The sequence below is a fragment of the Rhinatrema bivittatum genome, chromosome 12 (assembly GCF_901001135.1).
Source record: "Rhinatrema bivittatum chromosome 12, aRhiBiv1.1, whole genome shotgun sequence".
In the NCBI taxonomy this organism is placed as follows: domain Eukaryota; kingdom Metazoa; phylum Chordata; class Amphibia; order Gymnophiona; family Rhinatrematidae; genus Rhinatrema; species Rhinatrema bivittatum.
The window spans coordinates 32,957,547-32,978,533 of record NC_042626.1 but is presented as its reverse complement, the minus strand read 5'-3'; the positions used below and the strand labels follow the sequence as shown (position 1 = coordinate 32,978,533).

The following is a 20,987-nucleotide window of genomic DNA, read 5'->3' as shown; positions in this document are numbered from 1 at the left end:
TGTGCCAGTTGTGCTTATGGCATCTGAGAGTGGCTTTTAAAGCTTGTAATATATTTGAAAACCAGGGCATGTTTGGTTTGAATTTTATGTAAAAAGGTTTTATGGGGGCAACAGAATCAAGCGTGCAGGTAATAGCAGAATTCCAAGTATTGATGGACTTGTTGACATCTTCGTTAATGATAGTTTAGTTGGTATGTTCAGAAGAAAGGCTTTGACAAAGACATCGGGACATATCTTTTTCTGTTTATAAAGAATATGTTTGTTTTGTTTAGAGTAAGTGGAAGAGGGATTCAGATTCAAAAAGAGAGAGATCAGAGAATGGTTAGACCAAGGCACTGGGGTAACTGAGAGGAACGAGGGAGGAAGAGACACAAAAAGAGGGTTGCAGAAGATAAGATTGAGGGAACGATCTAATTTGTGGGTAGGTATGCCTATCAGTTGGACCCAGCCTAAACCTGCCATGGCTTCTAGAAATGGGGGAGTAGGAGGAAAGGAACATAAGAACATAAGAAATTGCCATGCTGGGTCAGACCAAGGGTCCATCAAGCCCAGCATCCTGTTTCCAACAGAGGCCAAAACCAGGCCACAAGAACCTGGCAATTACCCAAACACTAAGAAGATCCCATGCTACTGATGCAATTAATAGCAGTGGCTATTCCCTAAGTAAAATTGATTATTAGCCATTAATGGACTTCTCCTCCAAGAACTTATCCAAACCTTTTTTGAACCCAGCTACACTAACTGCACTAACCACATCCTCTGGCAACAAATTCCAGAGCTTTATTGTGCGTTGAGTGAAAAAGAATTTTCTCCGATTAGTCTTAAATGTGCTATTTGCTAACTTCATGGAATGCCCCCTAGTCCTACTATTATTCGAAAGTGAAAATAACTGAGTCACATCTACTCGTTCAAGACCTCTCATGATCTTAAAGACCTCTATCATATCCCCCCTCAGCCGTCTCTTCTCCAAGCTGAACAGCCCTAATCTCTTCAGCCTATCCTCATAGGGAAGCTGTTCCATCCCCTTTATCATTTTGGTTGCCCTTCTCTGTACCTTCTCCATTGCAACTATATCTTTTTTGAGATGCGGCGACCAGAATTGTACACAGTATTCAAGGTGTGGTCTCACCATGGAGCGATATAGAGGCATTATGACATTTTCCGTTCTATTAACCATTCCCTTCCTAATAATTCCTAACATTCTATTTGCTTTTTTGACTGCTGCAGCACACTGAGCTGACGATTTTAAAGTATTATCCACTATGATGCCTAGATCTTTTTTCTGGGTGGTAGCTCCTAATATAGAACCTAACATCGTGTAACTACAGCAACGGTTATTTTTCCCTATATGCAACACCTTGCACTTGTCCACATTAAATTTCATCTGCCATTTGGATGCCCAATCTTCAAGTCTTGCAAGGTCCTCATGCAATGTATCACAGTCTGCTTGTGATTTAGCTACTCTAAATAATTTTGTAACATCTGCAAATTTGATAACCTCACTCGTTGTATTCCTTTCCAGATCATTTATATATATATATTGAAAAACACCGGTCCAAGTACAGATCCCTGAGGCACTCCACTGTTTACCCTTTTCCACTGAGAAAATTGCCCATTTAATCCTACTCTCTGTTTCCTGTCTTTTAACCAGCTTGTAATCCACAAAAGGACATCGCCTCCTATCCCATGACTTTTTAGTTTAATTAGAAGCCTCTCATGAGGGACTTTGTCAAACGCCTTCTGAAAATCCAAATACACTACATCTACCGGTTCACCTTTATCCACATGTTTATTAACCCCTTCAAAAAAATGAAGCAGATTTGTTAGGCAAGACTTCCCTTGGGTAAATCCATGTTGACTATGTTCCATTACTATGTTCTATATGCTTTACAATTTTGTTCTTGAGAATAGTTTCCACTATTTTTCCCGGCACTGAAGTCAGGCTCACTGGTCTATAGTTACCTGGATTGCCCCTGGAGTCTTTTTTAAATATTGGGGTGTAGAGTCAAAATGGAGATTGAAATCACCAGCAATGATGGTTTGGGAGAGGTCTGCAGGAAGAGCTGATAGGGTTGCGAGAAGGAGGGATGGGTTGGATTGCAGAAGTCTGGGGTGTCCAGTAGACAGCCCCAAATTTTGTGACAGAGGTTGAAATAAGTAGAAAATCAAATGGGTGTGTGGAAGGCAAAGTTTTTTTTACAGGGAGAGAGAGAGAAGCTTTAACTATAGCAAGGAGGCCATCACCGCGGTGGTTGTGTCTCAGTTCAGAGAAAGGGTAGACTTTTGGATAGAATTTGTTAATTAGTAACTGAATCCGACTCAGTGAGCCAAGATTCAGTTATTACAAACAGTCAGGTTTGTGAGTGGTTATTAAATCATGAATGATGAGTGGATTTTTCCTAGTAGATTGAGGATTACAGATTAACAGAGAAATAGAAGAAATCATGACTGCGGCTATCGACATAGTGGTTATAATGGTAATTAAGGAGTTTGCGGAGATGTTTCTAGGCTTAAGACCTATGTGACTAAGACAGCCATTTTTACCTTGTCCTAATATCATTGTAATCTCCACAATGATCAGTTGGTACAAAGGATATGAAGTGAAAGCTTACTAATGGGTGCACGAAGGAGTGCACACAGGGGCTGGCCCCTTTGTTACGCTCCTTCAGCATGCGATGCCTCCAGCTGCGCCACAGCCCTTTAAAGCTGTCGACCAGATGATGTCAGAAGGGGGCGGGGCGAGGGAGCCCATTCAGTGCAGGGAATGCCAGCGGTGGTAAGCAGCAGATTCAGTCAGCAGGTGGAAAAGGCAGGCTGGTACAGCTCTACTCTACACTACTTAGTCTTAATCAGTAGGCCAAATTCCCTAGGAGAGATGGCAGTGAGGCTCTTCAAACATTTATTTATTTGCTTAATTTATTTCTATTTTGAAGTTTGTGATGAAAAATGGCACCTCAAGCAATGGAGTTTTCCCATTATGGTTGTTTGGTGTATCTTAATGTCTTTCTTTTTTTCTAACTCAATCAGAACTTGCCCCATTTGGGGCTTCACTGCCATAAGTTTGTATTCACAGCTTTGTAAGGAAGGAGAGGGTGAGGGAACTTTACCATTTTTGTTATTTGTTCTCTTCTCCCCCACCCCCATTGCAATCCTTTATGTGGGAAGCACAAACTGCATCTCCTTTTTTCAAACCTGGCACCAGTGATCTCATAAATCACCAGTAGGTGTCACTGTTGAGTGAAGACTCGGACTCCCTCCAACCTCTGAGAGCCTGGGAATGAATTCCAGGTATTCCACAGGGCAGCTCACAGCACTGCTGCTGGGACATTGCACCAGGTTGGAGCTGGCAGGGCACTCTTAATAACAGTGTGAGTCTCATTAGCAGAAGTGAAATGACATGTGATAAATACCTATCCACTGAATACTTAAAAGCTATTTAATAATCACCCAATTTGCTCTCATTTGTATATGGGAGACAAATTTTGACTGTGTGCTTATACTGCACAGCTTTTCTGAAAGCAGTTTTACCTTTTCTCATTTTCTTTATCCAACGAATGTTTTGATCTTCTCCTGTAAATTATCAAATAGCCCCTCCCTTCTTGGCATAAAATGTCTTGACTCATTAAGCGCCTTTCTACCTAAATCATTAAAGACTTACAATGTTTCCACATGCATTTGTTAGAATTGCAACTTTTTAAGATTGCGATCAGGCTGCTTCCTAGACCTGCCTGGAGGAAGGCTTACCAGTTGGCTTCAGCTCATCTGGAAAAGCATATCCAGTCCTGGATTTACCTCCACTGAAGTTCCAGTTTTTTCTAAGAAGTCCATAGATGCAACAGAGCTAAAACTAGGCCTGGATCAGCACATCCAGGAGGCACAGGACCGGGTGGTAACCATGCTCAAGTCAGGAAGAGATGCTTCTGATATGTATCAAGAGACTGTGAGAGAATAAAAATGGAGAGGACAGCAGAATGACCATTTTCAAAATTGCACCTCCTTACATGTGGGCTGACAGTACACATGATTTTTGCAGTAGGTATTATAGCGACATAAATAGGGGCAGAGCTTCCAGGGGGTAAGTTTGGGAAAACAATGTGCAAGTTGTATTTTCCAGAGAAATGTTATCATTAGAAGCAGGTGCAACAGTCCACATAGCTTTTTTAGTACATTTAGCAATTTTCAAAGGGAAAAGATCAACTTTGCACCTACATGGGAAGTTTGGCAATCACCTCTTATATGGGTATGTATTAAGACAAAAACAGGTTTACAAACCATAAATATTTTCTAAGCAGAGAGGCAAAATATCTAAAATTATCGGGATGGTTACTAGTGATAGCTGATGGGAGTCCATTTAGGCTAGCATGGATGGGCTTACAACCCTAATGACTATGCTATCCTTCTTAGATTATGTTCTCATAAACTGCAAACATGAATCAGTATCTTGCACACCACAACAGTCAATACAGTTAAATATTAGGACCTGGCCAGGTATATGCAGCCTGGTCATTACAATGTGTTTTAGATGCAGCATGAGGTTAAATGTCAAGTAATTCGCACTTTCTGGGCCTCATATAATAAAATGTACTCAGTAAAGGGCCACTGCTTTTTACTTGCAATTGTGCATACATTTCGTGTGTGCAAACTGCACTCCCTTGCAGCAAGGAGTTTTGCACATAAAAAATGTGCACGTAAAATGCTGCATATTGCTTAGTGCCCTCACATGCAAATACCATGCAAATGAAGGCATTAGCAATTACTCCTCCCCTGCCCCCTCCAACAATGCAGAGAGGTGTACTGGCGTTTTCCTAGCGCTGGAAATGTTACTTCTGGCCAGAGGTGGGGTAAAGTTTCCAGCTCTAGTGTTAGTCTATGGGCAGAAGTAGGAGTTCTGCTGCCGCAACCTGTTGTCAGGATTTATGAGCAGAAAACATTCTTTGTACTGAAAGCATTTTTGTGCAAATAAAGCATAAATCATATTTTGTGCATATAAACAAGTCCTTTATCCCACAAAACATTTTTGTGTGCATAAATTCTATCTGAGAGACTACTCCCCCCCCCCCCCCAGTTAAAATCGGGCCGATGCATTAAAGTGCGCTCAGGCTGAGTGCACTGTTAGCCTCCATTTGGCCGTGCGTTTTCCACGCACTATTTTTACCCCTTATACAGTAAGGGGTAATAGCGCATGAAAAATGCACAGCCAACCCCCCCAAAACTAATAGGCCCATCAACATGCAAATGCATGTTGATGGACCTATTAGTCATTCCCGCGTGATACAGAAAATAAAATGTGCAGCAAAGCTGCACATTTTACTTTCAGAAATTAACGCCTGCCAAAGGCAGGCGTTAATTTCAGCCAGCACCAGGAAAGTGTACAGAAAAGCAGAAAAAACTGCTTTTCTGTACACCCTCCAACTTAATATCATAGCGATATTAAGTCAGAGGCCCCAAAAATAAAAACAAATTTAAAATTAAAAAAAAAAAAATTAAAATCTGCCCGTGGCTGTCAGCGGGTTCGAGAACCGATGCCTGTATAATTGAACGTCAGCTGTCAAACCCACTGACAACCGCCACTTCTGTCAAAAAGGAGCATCCCTACCACCTCCTTTTACCGTGGGCCCTCATTTGCATTTGAGCCGATACTGAATCGCGCGCCCAGGAGAGTGGCCTGGGCATGCGTTGGGAGAGCAGACGCCCGCCAGCTCTCCTGCAGGTTTTTCTGTATCAGCCAAAATATGTGATTAACTTGGGGAGAAGCAGGGGCAGGGTTGCAGATCTGAGCTAACAGTAAGCTTTCCCAGCTTGCTTGGCTGCATCCTCAGAGACCTGTCTGGTGGCATAAGGACAAAACACCAGCTCTCCAGTAGGGCAGACTCCAGGTCAAGACTGGGCTCAGCTCTTTTTACCCTTCCATCACCCTCCCTTTTAGGAGTGACCTCCAGGCACCTCCAAAGAATGACTTGCCATCCAAGACCACAATCCCTTACTGACAAGGCTTGGTCTAGGAGCACAATAACTGGTCACATGGTCTAGGGTTAGAGTGTCTACAAGGCAAATGCAAGAATCAATGCAGGGCATGGAGTTCAAGGCAAAGTCCAGTCTGGATCTGGAGCTCGGTCCAGCCCAGAGGCAGGATCTGGAGTTGGTGATGATCAGTGGGAAAGCTTAGCCCAGGGTCCAGCCCAGAAGCTTAAGCTAGGTCCAGTGTGGAGTCAGCCTAACTAGGAAGTAGACAAGAGCTAGATTCTTCCACAGCCAGCACAAGTAATCAGCCTCACTGGGAATGGAGTAAACTTGTCAGGTTAGGGCTGGGTAAGGTTAGGTTAGGGTTTGGCACAGGCAGTATGGGTCAGGTACAACACAGAGATGTCCTTTTGAACAAGGCAAGGTTTATTCCAAAATACAACAGTAAATAGGTTATTTTAGCCATCCTAAACTAGAACACAGGATGTAATAACAGAGTCAAAGGTTCAAATAAGGATACTTCAGTCAAGGTTGCTTCAAGGCAAAGTTACTTACAGATATCAGGTCAGGTCAGGCAAGGTGAGGCTCCAGAATAACTGCACTGAATATAGTCCTTACATTGCCAGGAACACTGGGCTAGTCCCTTATGAACATCCAGGTCCTCAAGAGTGGGGCTGCAGGGCTGGGCTAGCAGCAAGTAAACAAGCTTTTTCAGTTTGCTTGGCTGAAACCACAGAGGTCAATATTCAAACATTACTGGCTAAGTAAGTTAGCCAGATAAGACTTCTCTGGCTAATTTAGATGGGATATTTGGTGCTGTGGCTGCTGCTAAATATATCCAGATAAGTTTAAAGTTAGCTGGATAAGTTATCCAGCTAACTATACACCTGCTCAATAGCAGGTCTAAAGCTAGCCAGATAACATAGCTGGATAAGTTTGAATATTACTACTTAATTGGCTAAGTTAGCCAGATAAGTAGCTCCTCCCAAATATGTCCCTAGAACTCTATTTTATCCAGCTAAAGTCAAGCCGGATAAGGGGCTGAATATTCCAAAACTTGCCACTTACAGGCCGATACAGTAAAACTCTCCCGACGTGCACACAGACCATGCTCCTGTGCACGCGATTTAGTATGCAAATGAGGGCCCGCGGTAAAAAGAGGTGCTAGGGACACTAGCGCATCCCTAGCGCCTCTTTTTTGACAGGAGCAGTGGCTGTCAGCGGGTGTGACAGCCGACGCTCAATTTTGCTGGCATCGGTTCTCAAACCCGCTGTCAGCCATGGGTTCGGAAAATGGATGCCGGCATAATTGAGCATCCGTCTTCCGATCCGCGGGCCGATTTAAATTTTTTTTTTTTAAATTTTTAATTTTTTTAAAATTTTGAGGTCTCCGACTTAATATCGCTATGATATTAAGTCGGAGTGTGTACAGAAAAGCAGTTTTTTATGCTTTTTTGTACATTTCCCCGGTGCCGGCAGGTGTTAATTTTTGAAAGTAAAATGTGCAGCGCACATTTTGCTTTCTGGATCACGCGGGAATAACTGATAGGGCCATCAACATGCATTTGCATGTTGCGGGCACTATTAGTTTTGGGGGGGTTGGCCGCACGTTTTTGACGTGCTATTATTACCCCTTACTGTATAAGGGGTAACACTAGCACGTCGAAAATGTGCGGCCAAACCTGGCCTAGCAGTGCGCTCCACCGGAACTCCACAGATAGCACAATACAGTGCACTCCACTGGAGCGCACTGTACTATATCGGCCCATTAGACAGTTAACTTTAAGTTATTTGTCTAAATGGCTTTTGAATATTGACCGAGTGCACTGTATTGTATCGGCCCATTAGATAGTTAACTTTAAGTTATTTGTCTAAATGGCTTTTGAATATTGACCTCTTAGACAGAGACCCATCCTGAGTTGAAGGGTCAGAACACCAGCCCTCTAGCAGGGCAGAACCTCTGTTCAAGACCAGGTCCAACTCTTTTATGCTGGTAGTTTTTCAAAAATAGTAGCATAAATCTCTATGGGCCCACTTACATGAGTAAATGGTACATTGTGGACAGTTTTGAAATTTGGAAATAGGCTCTTTGCAAATTACCCTGCAGGTTGTACATGTAACAGTATGCATAGAATCAATTTAATGTGTACTTTTACACATATCGCAAAGAGATGATTCTGGGGAGGAGTTTGGGGCAGGTTAGTTATTTATACGTACACTTTCACTTTTCGAAAGTAAGTGTGTAAATGTCCACGTGGATATGTAAACTCATTATCTAGCAGGCAGAAATGAGTCTGCCTATGCCATACCAAGGTATGCAGGGTTTTGTTCATTTTTAGGGAGGACTTGTGCAGACTTCAGCCCTATATGGGCTCCCTGACTCTAACATACCTGCTTCTGCAGAATATATGTGAATTTGTTTAACAAGAAGCTCCACATGCAGCTAATGGAGACCACTTTCCAAAATATCTATGCATATACTGTAAATGGATCAAAAAATAAAAAATAAAAATTCTTCGGTCGAGATTCCATTGGATCCTCTGATATGTACTGAAAATTTGGTGTGGAAAGAAACTAAACGTAAAAGTCATTAGAGAGGGAACACAGACACACACGTACAACACATACAGCGATCTTCATAAGGTTTCCTTTGGGAAAGCAAATGTAAAATTGTGTTCATTTTGTACCCTCTCTCCTTTTCCAGTCTGGATTTTGTTCCCTAGGACATGCGTATCTTTTAATTCACCAAGTATGACTTAGTTTACCTCTTCATGTAAAATATGACCTAATTCGTTCTAAGACAAGAGTATTTACACTAGCATATATTTGTACAGGTCCTTATCCTATTCTATTTCACTAAATAGTAAGTGCTTACCGTAATTATGCCTAGCTAAAATTGTTGTTTGTTCAGTATCAAGACAACTGCCAACCAAACTAAACTTTGATCTACCTAAAACCAATCAAGGTTAATAGGTTTAGTGCCCCCTCCTCCTGCAAACAATGAATATACCCTCTTTTCTCACCTGGTTTAGACTTTGCTGGAACATCTTCAGTTCTCATAGGCGAACATCTTAATTAGCAAACCCCGCCACTCCACCCACTCACTCCTGGAAATCCCAATAGAAATACAAAGTTTGTTTATCAAAACGATTGACAGATCATCCAGAACTTTCATTGTTGTGTGCTTCAGGTGAAATTGAATTGGCAGATGAAAATGGTCACGTGAAGGACCTGCTTAGAAACCAGCAGTGCTATGCATCGGAGCTTCTGAGTGAGAGGGAGACCCTTGTCCTACTTGCTGTGAACCGTATGTACATTTCTTTAAACAAACTACCTGAAAGGTTCTTTACATCTTCTGCTGCTGAAAAGAGAAGAGGGAAGCTGCATTTGCAAGCGTAGGGATCAGCGCCCAACTGTTGGGAATACTGAACAATAATAGCTGATTGCCAGTGCGGGGCTCAGCAATATGGTGCCGGGGGCAACAATAAGAAATAGTCTCTGTGCAAGGCATAGGTCCATTCATGTCCAATGATAGTTAGGTTTTCCTTTGCCATGTTGTGATGTTGTCTTTGGCCTGGAGGCCTTTAGCACCACATCAGGGCATGCAAAAGACTAAAGCAAGGCTGCCTCTCCAGCTGCACTATTTTTTCACATGGAAATGGGTATAGTCACTAGGGATGTGCAGGGAAAACAAATTCATTTTCATTATTCGGTTCATTTTCGGGAGGTATTTTTCCCATAAATTTTGGTTTGTGGATTGCTTGATTCGTTTGATTTACATTAAAAACATGAATCAAGCAATTAAAAAAAAAATCCAAAATGGCCAAAAAAAGAAAAATAGGCCTCCCTGCCACCCCCCCCCCCGGAAAAATGCCACAGCCAGGATCTCCCCCGGTCCCCACTTACCCAATCCGGTGGGAATCTACTGGCAGTTACTAGGCTGAAACCTTGGACCTGCATAGGCTGATGCCATGGGAGGTCACCGCGGCCTTAGCCTACTCAAGGCTGATGCCTCGGCCTAGGCCGGGGCCCAAGCCCAGGCCCAACAACGCGACCCAGCCTGATGCATTTGTTTAAAATGAAATAAATAAATAAGGTTTGTTTCATTCAGGGGGCCCCAGAATGAAACAAATTAGCCTTATGTGTTGCATTTTGCATTTTCGTTTTAAACAAATGCACAGCCCTAACAGTCATTTCTTTCAAAAGATACATTTTTGAAGTCATTTCCCTGTGTAAATTTATTTATTTTATTTATTTATTTATTTATTTATTTAAAGGATTTATATACCGGAGGTTCCTGTATATAATATACATATCACCCCGGTTTACAAGGAACAGAAACTATTGCTTCATTTAGCGGTTTACATTGAACAGATTAATCAAAGTAACAAATTAGTATATATTGTTAAACAGTTAATAAATAACATGCGAGTTAATAAATAAATAAAATGGTTATATGTTTGTCAAAATGAATCTGGCCTGTCTGAAAATTGTCTACTCTCAAGCTGAAAAGTATGCAACACGTTCCCAGAGGCATGTTTAGGAGGGGAGAGGAGAAATAACACACATAGATTATATTTTAACATTTTGGGGGGTAATTTTCAAAATGGATTTACCCACTTAAAACTGAGTTTTACTTGCAAATACGGCCTTTTGAAAATTGTTACATTATATGCTACTTTTATGCACGTAAATCCTTTTGAAAATTACCCCCATTGTGTGTTATTTTCTATAGAAATTTCACTTGCACAAGCAACAGGGGCACAGTTGGCAGGTTCTTCATACCCCATGGACAGTTTTCAAAAGGCACATGGTCCATGGGTACAAAGCCTCCGCAGGCTCTGCATCTAAGCAGGGAGTTGGAATATTGCCTCTTAGATGTGAATATTTCTTCCCTGGAGCTGCTGCTGACCAAGTTAGTGAAAAGGCCAAAGGTTAAGAGGATCTCATCACTGCATAATCTTTTTTTTTGGGGGGGGGGCGGAGTTTACAGATGCAATTCATTTGTCTCAATCAGGGCTGGGAACTGGCCATGCAGCAAACATATCACAGAAACTTGGTGGAAATTCACAATGAAATATAATTCCTGATTCATCCATATGCAATCCATTTTTAAAAAAAATGCAATATTTTGTGCTGCATTGAACTATTCCCCATTGGCTAGTACAGGCGTGGCCAACTCCGGTTTTCAAGAGTTACAAACAGACCACATTTTCAGGATATCCACAATGGATATGCATGAGATAGATTTGCATGCATATTCATTGTGGATATCTTTAAAACCTGGCCTGATTGTTGCTCTTGAGTACCAGAATTGGCCAATCCTGGGCTAGTAGATCCATGAAGTAACCTCCCACAGCAGAATGTAAGAAATGCAAAGTTCAGGGTTTTTTTTTTTTATTAAAACAGAATGTCGTATATTGTAAATCTTTGTTTGCAACCCAGATTTAAAAAAAGAAAGAAATGAAATAAAAATTAAAAAAGGTTAACTTGAGTTCAGGTACCTTTTATCAGATGGAAGAGTTATCTTACGCAAGTCTGAGTGGGAAGATCTTGAGACAAAGAGAGCAGTTCTGACTGCCCTGAACAGGTGCAAGCTACCACCACATGCGTATGATAAGCTATGCCTCCAGGAGTATATAATAAAAAGTACCTACAGATTTCATTTTCATACAAACTTGTATTATAGATGTTACAGGTAACTCAGGATGGTCAGGAGCAACAACTAATGAACTTGGAAGTAGTCGTCCCAAATCACAGTCCGCTGATTTTATTTTGGGGGGGGGGGGAGTGGAAGATAGTTTGTGTCCCCTACTGCCTGTGAGTTTTCATGACTTGATCTTTTATTGCCTACCTAAGAATTTTCAGCCGTGTTGCATATGAAACTCTATTTTGGGGTAGCGGAATCTGAATGCCTCCAGGGTATATAAACTTTGATTTTCAACACTTTGAATTCTTATTTTTAAGCTTTAGTCTCTCATGAGTGATCAAAACTCTTCTGACTGCTGAATACAGTGTCCCACCAATTACACGCCACATAATGAAATTGTTCCAAACGACTTAACTCATGCTTTCAGTATCTGCCAAGCAACATAACAAGCTATGAATTAGCCATGCAACAAAATAAGGATTCTATTAACTCCTGTCCTACTCTTAGAAAAAAAAATATTTTCTTAAGGAATGAACAGCACCAGACACTATTCAGTAAATCAGTTCACATCGAACTCTTGCCCTATGCCATTAAATTATGGCACCAGGTTTCAAGCTAGTTGGAGTATCCCCTAGCTAGTTTGCATGTAAATCTATCTCATACATCTTTCTTGTAGATATCCTGAAAAGCAGCCTGTGTGTCCTAGGGTCTGGGTTGAGAGCCACTGAATTATAGAGTGGATTGTCCACTTGACACACTTCCAGGAATGAACGGCTGGCATATCTCAAAACAAAAATACTTTCTCTACTGCCAGTTAGTCCAGATGGTTATCTCATTCAAAAGGGTCTCTTCTTGGCATACGGTAGGCCAATGGTTCCCAAACCTGTCCAGGATATTCACAACACATATGCATGAGAGAAATGTGTATACACCCATTGTGTTGTGGTTGCAAAGGATCAATACATCTAGATCCTTCTCCTCAATAAAAAACTTTGATGATTCTTGTATTTAACCTGTAATCTGTCCCTGGGTTGTTCTTTTTCATGCACAACACTGAATATTATCTGCCATCTTTCTGCCTTTACCCAGTCTGAGGTCTTGTTGAATGAGCAAAGTGTTCTCTGGCATATGCACAATCTTCCTATTTTGGAGCTGTATGCAAATTTTGATATCTAATTTTTGTACCCTCCTCAAGGCCAGTGATATACAGATTGACTAGCATGGGCCCGACACTGAACTCTGAGGAAACAACCTATTATGTACATTCACTGGAGAACTCAAATCATTTAACATGACCAAATAGAGCCAGCTGGCCATCTAGTTCTGACATAGCCTTTTTGTTCCTATGCATCCTCATATATGACAATACATCAAAAGCTGAAGCTCTGGTTGATGATATCATTGTTTTCCCTGTTCTGTGATTCTAAAATTAAATTTTTTTAAATTAAAAAAACAAGTGTAACCCTCTCCCTTTCACAAGAGACTGCATGTCTCCACTCAGAGCTGCTTCTGGAAACTGAATTGTGCTGATGAGGGACAGGCTAACCTGGAAGGCCTACTGGATCATACTCGGTCCGCACAAAGAGTGGTGTTCCTCAAAAATGGTATTTTTTTTACTGAAAATAAAAATAGAAGTTCAGCAATACAAAAATAGGAAAAGCACCAATAGGAGTTCTCCTAATACAGCAGATGCCAAAATAGATCTGACACTGTCCTTAAACAGCCTCGACAGCAAATGTAGAGTAGATCAGTAACAAGAGATTTAGGATTTCCCTTGACACAGATATCCCTCAGAAATTAAGTATCTGAGTCCTCCTCATAGGATTTAGGAAGAGGGAACCCTCCAGAGTCCTTTTGCTTTCCCCATGGAATTCTTCTTCGACCAGGTGAAAAAGACAAGCAAGCTCTCGCAAAGGGCAGAAGACAAAGTCACTTGTTCTCCCTCCCCTACCCTGGAGACCAGAGACACAGTCTCCTCTTGTCTTCTCTCAGAAACCCCATTGATAATTCCCCAAAGGACTCTAAGAGTCCTCCTTTTATAACCTTTTATATCTGACCCACTCTTTAGAGGATGGACCCCCCCCCCCCTGTCATACTGAATATTCCTACACCCTTTCACCTCCCATTACTGGAAAGTTTCTCAGTGCACTCTACAGAAGGGCCTAGCCAGCTCTTCCCAAGGTTGAAATGGAGTACCATATACAACATTTGTAGTGGTATTCTTTACATGCACACTCTCATTCTTCCTCCCATACAATCTTACGCGTACATCCTGCCTCTTTCTCTCACACATTCATACACACATACACATGCACCCAAGCCAAGCCAAGCCATTCTCTCATCCCCTAGCTCCTCTTATCCTCCTGCCAACAGTTTCCCTTTTCATCCCCCAATTCCTCCTCACCCCCAGTAACCAATCCTTCTCTCATCTTCCAGATCCTTCTCACATATCCCAACCAATCCCCCTGTCATCTCCCACCAGCCACTCCTCCTCATCTTCTCAGCCCCAGTCAACCTCCCCCAGCCAATTTTCCTCTCATTCCTCCAGACCATCTTCACACTCCCTATCAATTCTCCTCTTATCTCCACCATATCCTTCCCATGTCTCTCCACGGTGATCCCCCCAGCTCCTATTTCTCCCATCGCCACTGATCTGGGCCAGCAAGAGGAGGAAGACAGTAGTGGTGCCTCAGACTGTATCTTCCTTCTCTGCTATAAAGGGTCCAACTAGTGCTTTGAACCATGCAAGACACCATACTGACACACAGTTCAAAGCTCCAATCAGGCCCCAGGCAGTAGATAAGGGGGAGGGGCAAAGTTCAAGACATTGCCATTCTCTTCCTCCTTCTGTTGGCCTGGATTGGGACAGGCATAGGGAGCAGCTCTGAGTGCCCCCGGTATTGTCTCCTGCATTCTTGGGAATCGGGAGCTCAGAGCTCTGTGCTGCAAAGCCACAGGGGGAGATCCAGAAGTGGCTCAGTCTACATTCTACTACTCCTACCTTCTTTTGCAGCTTTTTGGCTGAGTGAATATCTGAATGATGAACTTCAGGGGGACCAGAGAATAGCAGCAGTTTAGAACAGACAGGCTTCCTGCCTTGGGTGTACCCTGAGGTGCAGTGGAGATGGGGAGGGCTGTTTAAAAAAAAAAGGGACAGAGAAGCTATGAGGGGCCAAGAGAACTGCTGGGAGAGGAACTGAACAAAGAGATCTTGGCTGGGATAGAAGGAAAAGAACTGCGAGGGAAAGGAGGGAGAGGCTGATATTGGAGCTGTGAGAGAGACACAGGCTTTGAAGGTAAGAGGAACTGGAGGGAGGGGGTGATAGTGGAGCTATGGGAAAGGGAGAGGAGTAAACACAGACTGTGAGGGCGAGAGGGGTTGTGAAAAGCAGAAAGAGCTGAGGGAAGTGGGAGGGGGAGACAGGATATGGGCTGTGATAAGAGGAGCTGGATGAGGGGTTAAGTTTAGGCAAAGTGAATTTAAGGGGGAGAGGGAGAAGTGAAAATGACTGGGAAAGGAGCTGTGTGGGATAGGGTGTGCTAATAGGGAAGGTAAACCAAGAGAAGGGTTATGAGAAGAGAGGGGATCATGGTGGAGGGAAGAGACAGTGAGGAAAGAATTGAACGTGGCAGGAGGGAGGGGAGAGAACATAATAAGCTGAGGAGAGAGAGCACCAGCGGATAGAAAGAGATATACATATGAAGGAAAAATAATAGAAATGATAAAGAAATGAAAGGAAGACCCGGGGGGAGTTTACCGGTAAGGGATCAATCTTCAGCCTGGCAAGATGAGCTCTGCAGGGTCACCACAGTGACCTCCTCCTAGCTTCGGGATTCACCAGGCCATCTCAATAGTGTGCCCCAGGCTTTGGCTTGGTGGGATGGGTTCTGCTGGGCCACCTCAAGGCTGACTCTGTTTGCCTCCTTCTCCCACAACCCAGTAGGGCGGAAAGCCTGATGCACACACAGATGACAAAAGGACACAGGTGGACACATCATCAGGCACTCTAAAGAATGCTTAAAAATTGATAACCTTTGATTTTGGTTTTTTTTCCCATCTAGGACCTCCTGATGGCTCTGAAGTTGTGTTCATGCCACTTTTAAATGATGACAACATTGTCAACCAGAAATTCTTAGGTGGGCCTTTTAAGTGTCATTTTGGTGTCAAGAATTATTATGTAGGAATGAAATGTTTTGATTGCACTTGCTTCTGCTATTGAAGACCTTTGTTACGTTTATGTAAGCTATCAGTCAAATAAGTTGCCTTATTAAATAAGGTTACGGAAAAATGGAAGTAGTTTAAATGCATCCTACAAGTGGGCAAGAACACAGCATGAAAACTGAAGTGGTAGGAAAGTTCCTTCCCCCTCTGTATTTTTCAGTGCAGAAGATCAGACTTTGCCAATTTAGTTGCCTTTCTGCTTTCTTGGGGATTACAGCAGTTTCTTCCATCTACTTCAAATCCACAATATCTCCGACACTGGGTTCAAGTGCCCTCTCTTGAACGTTCTGTATGGCCGGACCTCTGCATTCTGACTTACTGTCACGAGACTTCCGGGCAAGGGCTCAAAATAGCGTTCTCTCTCTTCTATCACTGAACGCTCTGTCAGTCTTGGTTGTGGAGGAAGCGCGGTCCCTGTTTCTCTGGCACAGGCCTGCCACTGCAATAACTGGGCTGGGGAAGAATGAGTTAAATAAGGAGAAAAAAAGTTCACTATGAGCTGGACCCCAATGAGCTGGAAGCCCTTCCTCCCCACCATCCTCCTACACCTCCCCCCCCCCTAAAAAAAACCCAACACTTTTTAATTCAGGGACTGCACAGTGAGAATAGAGCATAACATTTGGGGTGTGCTCTTTCCAGCACTAATGTCTTCGGTTGTAGTCTAATGTCGTCAGCCAATTGTTTAATATCAATCCGGGAAGCACACATTCAGAGTTTTGTATTCACTGTTTAAAGGACTGAATGTGTAAAATAAATTATTTAAAGTAAGAAAACAAAACTGGGCAGATAAGTAAAGAGAGGAGGTTAAACAGCAGCCGTGCTGGTTTAATTTTCCCTAAGTAACTGTCATCATCCGAGGGCTCAATTGCAATGGAAGAGTTGAGGTTGTGATCCTTAGCATTTTAATCATATGAAAATCTGCTAATTAGATTTATGAAGCAGCCATACCTGAATGAATGCGAGACAAATTAGTGAAGATATATTTAACTCACACCTGCGCCATGTGGCATCCGTGTGTCTTTTTGAAATCATGGGGCTTATTTTTTTTCCTTGATTTTATCAGATGTCAGGTGGTGATTGATTTAACCCTGCTCAGTAGGAAACCCTGGATTCACGATCCAACAGTGCTATATCCTTCCTTTTAAGACCCCCCGCTTATTTTTCTTTCCTTCTCTCTGTAGCTAAGCTGGGAAACTGGTCCAAGGTCTCCAACCAGAGGCCAAAATCCAAAAGGACAAGCAAAAAACCAACACTGCACATAATGGTCACCACTCCAGAAGGTGAGGAGCTTAAGGGAGAATTGTGACCTATCCAGGCTATGATTAGGAAAGTAGTTTAAAGCAATCACAATATATAATTCTGCTATCAAATTACAATTCGTTTTCACCTTCAGAATGTTAGAACTGCTTTCACTATCCCTTCCACCTGACATGGAGATGTCTTTTGTTCAATAGTGATGTCACTGATCATGTGGGCTCCACTGCTTTACGTACATGTAAGCCCCGATGAAACAGCTGTGTTTTATGGAAGACTTTTGCCTACTTTGAACTGCAAATATGTGCAAGTGCGCTCAGGAGTGGGGGAAAAGATTGCAAACTGGACTGGTGGAAGGATGCAAAACTTTTCACCCCAGGGTCCATCCTCAGTTTAAATCTGGCTGAGATCAGTGGCCCATCAAGGGTTGTTGCCATCCGGCAGCTGTTTAGTAGTCTATGGAAAGGTGGACACATTAAACACTGTCATATTTGGCACTAACTGGCACCCTTGTAGGCAGTCTCAGCAGGAAGGCAAAAGGCTCACCCTCTAACCTTGAAAGTAGTATTTCCATAACAAGGCTAAGGCACATTTTCTGTGCAGTTTGGGAAGCTTGCTCTGCCACTGCCTGTACTGCATCTGTTCAGTGTGATAAGGAACTCAGAGGTTAGCCAGCTAAATGAATATTTGGGTACATTCTCACTGGCTAGTAGGGATGTGCAGAGCAAAATTTTATGTTCATATTTTTTATGTCCGAAAGGGGGTCCCACTTGCGGCCAATATGGACATAAAAAAAATCCAATGAGTTGGGTATATGTACATATGTGCAAAAAAAAAAATTAAACCCCCTCACCCTCCTTAATCCCCCCCCCCAGACTTACCACAACTCCCTGGTGATCGAGCGAGGAGTGAGGACGTCATTTCTGCAATCCTTGGCGAGAAGCATGTGACGTCGGTGGCACGTCGAGTGACGCGGCGTCACGTGATTCCCGGCTCGTTCGTGCCTGATGGCTCGTTCGGCCCCTCAGGGGCCTCCTGACCCCCCTGAGGGGGTCAGGAGGCCCCCCCAAGCTGGCCAAAAGTTCTTTTTGGGCCGAACGAGCCGTCCGGCGCGAACGAGCCGGGAATCACGTGACGCCGGCGTCACTCGACGTGCCGCCGACGTCACATGCTTCTCGCCAAGGATTGCAGAAATGGCGTCCTCACTCCTCGCTCCATCACCAGGGAGTTGTGGTAAGTCGGGGGGGGGGGGGGGGATTAAGGAGGGTGAGGGGGTTTATATTTTTATTTTGGCTCAACAATCGCGATTTCCCACATATCGAACATATCTATGTTCGATATGTGGGAAATCCGATCGTTTATGTCGAATCAATTTTTTAAGTAAAAAAAAAATATGAGTTGCGTTTTACTAATGCGGTCAATCCGAATGCACACCCCTACTGGCTAGTAAGTTAGGTATCTAGAATTTAGCCAGATAAGTTAGGTCATTCTGGGGGTATAACTTGGAGCTAGCTGGCCAAGTTAACTGGCTAACTAATATTCAGAGTGAACAGGATGATTTAGCTGGCTGGTCAGGCCAAACAACTGTCCTAAAGTTAGCCAGCTATAGTTAGCTGGCTAACTTTGATACCTGGCAATATTCAATAGTGCAGCTGACACTGGGGTACCACATTATAGGTTGCATCATATTTACAAGCAAGCAAAATGACTCGGCAGCCTTTGTACTGTGCATTAAGATGCAACACAAATTCTTGCATAATGAGAATAGTTTGATTTTGCAGTTCTGTTGCCATTGCCTTTCATAATTGTACACAATAATCAACCTGAACAGAAAACATGAAGCAATTCAATGACATCCCGCCTCATCCTCTGTCCCTTAAATGAATAACTACTGTCTTTCCTCAGGAGGGAGACAGGGCTCTTTGGCAGAAGGGAAGAGTAAGACCTTGAACTCATCTACCCAAAAATGTGCAGGGAAACCATGACAGAGAAAAGAGACAAACTCCCATCTGCAGACTTGGATCTTCCAAGGAACTGGTTTCTATTTTTGCTTAAGGCAATTTTGGTCTTTCTTGTTATCAAGATGTATGACTCATTATGTGATGGAAGAAGGATGTGGTGGTTAATAAAGAACTTGATTTGTACTGTGTGGCCCACAGAAATTAACCTGATCCTATTTGCGATGCCGTTAAACCAGCTCCGTGGCTTTTGAAGACATCAGTAGCAGCCTCAGGCTCCTAAAGATGTGCAATTGATGGCACGCCCCAGATACAACAGGCCACACCTGATGCCTGTCAATCAGAAACAAGGCATCAATCAGATGCCTCCATTACCTGGTACTAAGAATTAAAGAAATATTGGTAGATATGTATTATATAAGAGGTTGAAATTAGTGCATCCATCATCAATATATGAAGAGGAGTCAATCGATAAGGTAAATACCTTAACTTAAATTCCTCTTATTCATTGACTCTTCCTTGTATACTGCAAAACCTGTAATGAGTGGTTCCCTTGTATAGTGATTCTCAAATTTCCATTTGGGACCTATTTTCTATACAGGACAGGAGGTTGGCAACATTTTTGGGCAAAGTGCCAAATCAACCACAATATCCACATGCAAGTTATTGGAGTGCAAGGTAAGTGGGAGGATGGGGAGACAACTCTCCCTCCCTGTGCACCCTCCTCCGTAGTGTCGCCCTCCCCACAACAGCCTCCGATGTTGGCCCGAGGCAGCCCCTGCAGTTTTTCTTCCTGGTGGTAGGTTGAGCGACATGTCTTGGCATGCCACATTCTTGCCAACCCCTGACCTAGGACAAAATTATGAGATCCACCATGAAGTCAAAGGATACCCAAACTGTGCCCCGATCCCAAATTAATAATGATCAACCTGATGCTGCAGACTTTAGAAGGAAAGGGTATTACAATCATATGAGTTTCGGAAAATTTGCTAGGGTCTATGAGTCCCAAGGGCTGTTTCAATTCTGAGGCCCACTTCAGAGGAGCTGAAGCTCCTCTCTCATCTGCCATCATTAAAACAGATAGAGAAACAGATAGATAGATATACATATATTAAGAGAGACAGAGTTGTGATCTATGCGTGTAAAATGTTTTTATTATTCACAGACTTAGTAACATTCGCAGAGAAAGCACTTCTAACATTCATGTAGGGACCTTGTGATCAAACACCGTGGGAAATGTAAATCCAGACGAGTGTTCCTTTCAGACAGTGTCAAGTTCTCTTATAAAGTTGTCACTGTATGTACACTTGTAATAAAGTTCATTTTATCATCTCATAATAAAGGCAATGTTTACCTTCCTTACACAAAAATGTCTTCTGTATGATTGCTCATTTTAATCCCATTGAAAAATCAGGCTCCTCGCTCCTTTCTCCCATTAGGTCTTGTCATCAAACCATTATGTTGTTTTTTTCCTTCACCTGGCAGTTTCCTCCTGCTTCTTATGGGTCTTCATCTCAATTATGGTGCCATGAACCTTCTGGGGATTTTTTTTTTTTCTGTTTTACATTCCTCTCACCGTGCCTAGTATGGACATTGCAGTGACGGCCTGGGCCCAGAGCCATGCAGCAAAGCTCCTCTTTCTGGAGTCCTGCCATCATGACCTTGAATCTGTCCTCTAGATGTCACCCTTGAACAATGGCCACGGCTTCCTCCTTGTGAATGATGCCTGTGTAGCAACCCCACCCAACTTGGGCCATGAACCAGGCATCTTCTACATGGCACTGCACAGCACTGCTACTGGGCCAGCCCTCCCTGGAATTATCTGCAGCTCTTTTTGCAAACGCCCTCCTAACAGAGAATGTTTATAGTGGATGACAACTTCACATTTTACTGTCAAGGAAAAACCTGAAGGGCATTTGAAAAGCTGTTTGGGGCTCCTTAA

General features: G+C 42.9%; 1 protein-coding gene across 3 annotated transcripts in view; it reads left to right on the top strand.

Annotated features, from left to right (window-relative positions):
• LOC115074487 (uncharacterized protein CXorf65 homolog) overlaps positions 1-20,404 on the top strand; it is a 30,109-nt gene extending 9,705 nt beyond the window's left edge. For 2 of the 3 annotated variants that reach the window (XM_029573975.1, XM_029573974.1), the window contains 4 exons: positions 9,152-9,268; positions 15,674-15,748; positions 17,015-17,113; positions 19,647-20,404. In XM_029573975.1, the coding sequence (XP_029429835.1) occupies positions 9,152-9,268; positions 15,674-15,748; positions 17,015-17,113; positions 19,647-19,777 (422 nt within the window). In that variant the 3' untranslated portion in view covers positions 19,778-20,404. Of the gene's footprint in view, positions 1-9,151; positions 9,269-15,673; positions 15,749-17,014; positions 17,114-18,992 lie in introns of all 3 variants that reach the window. The other variant, XM_029573976.1, reaches the window with a different exon arrangement.
• Positions 20,405-20,987: the final 583 nt, after the last annotated feature.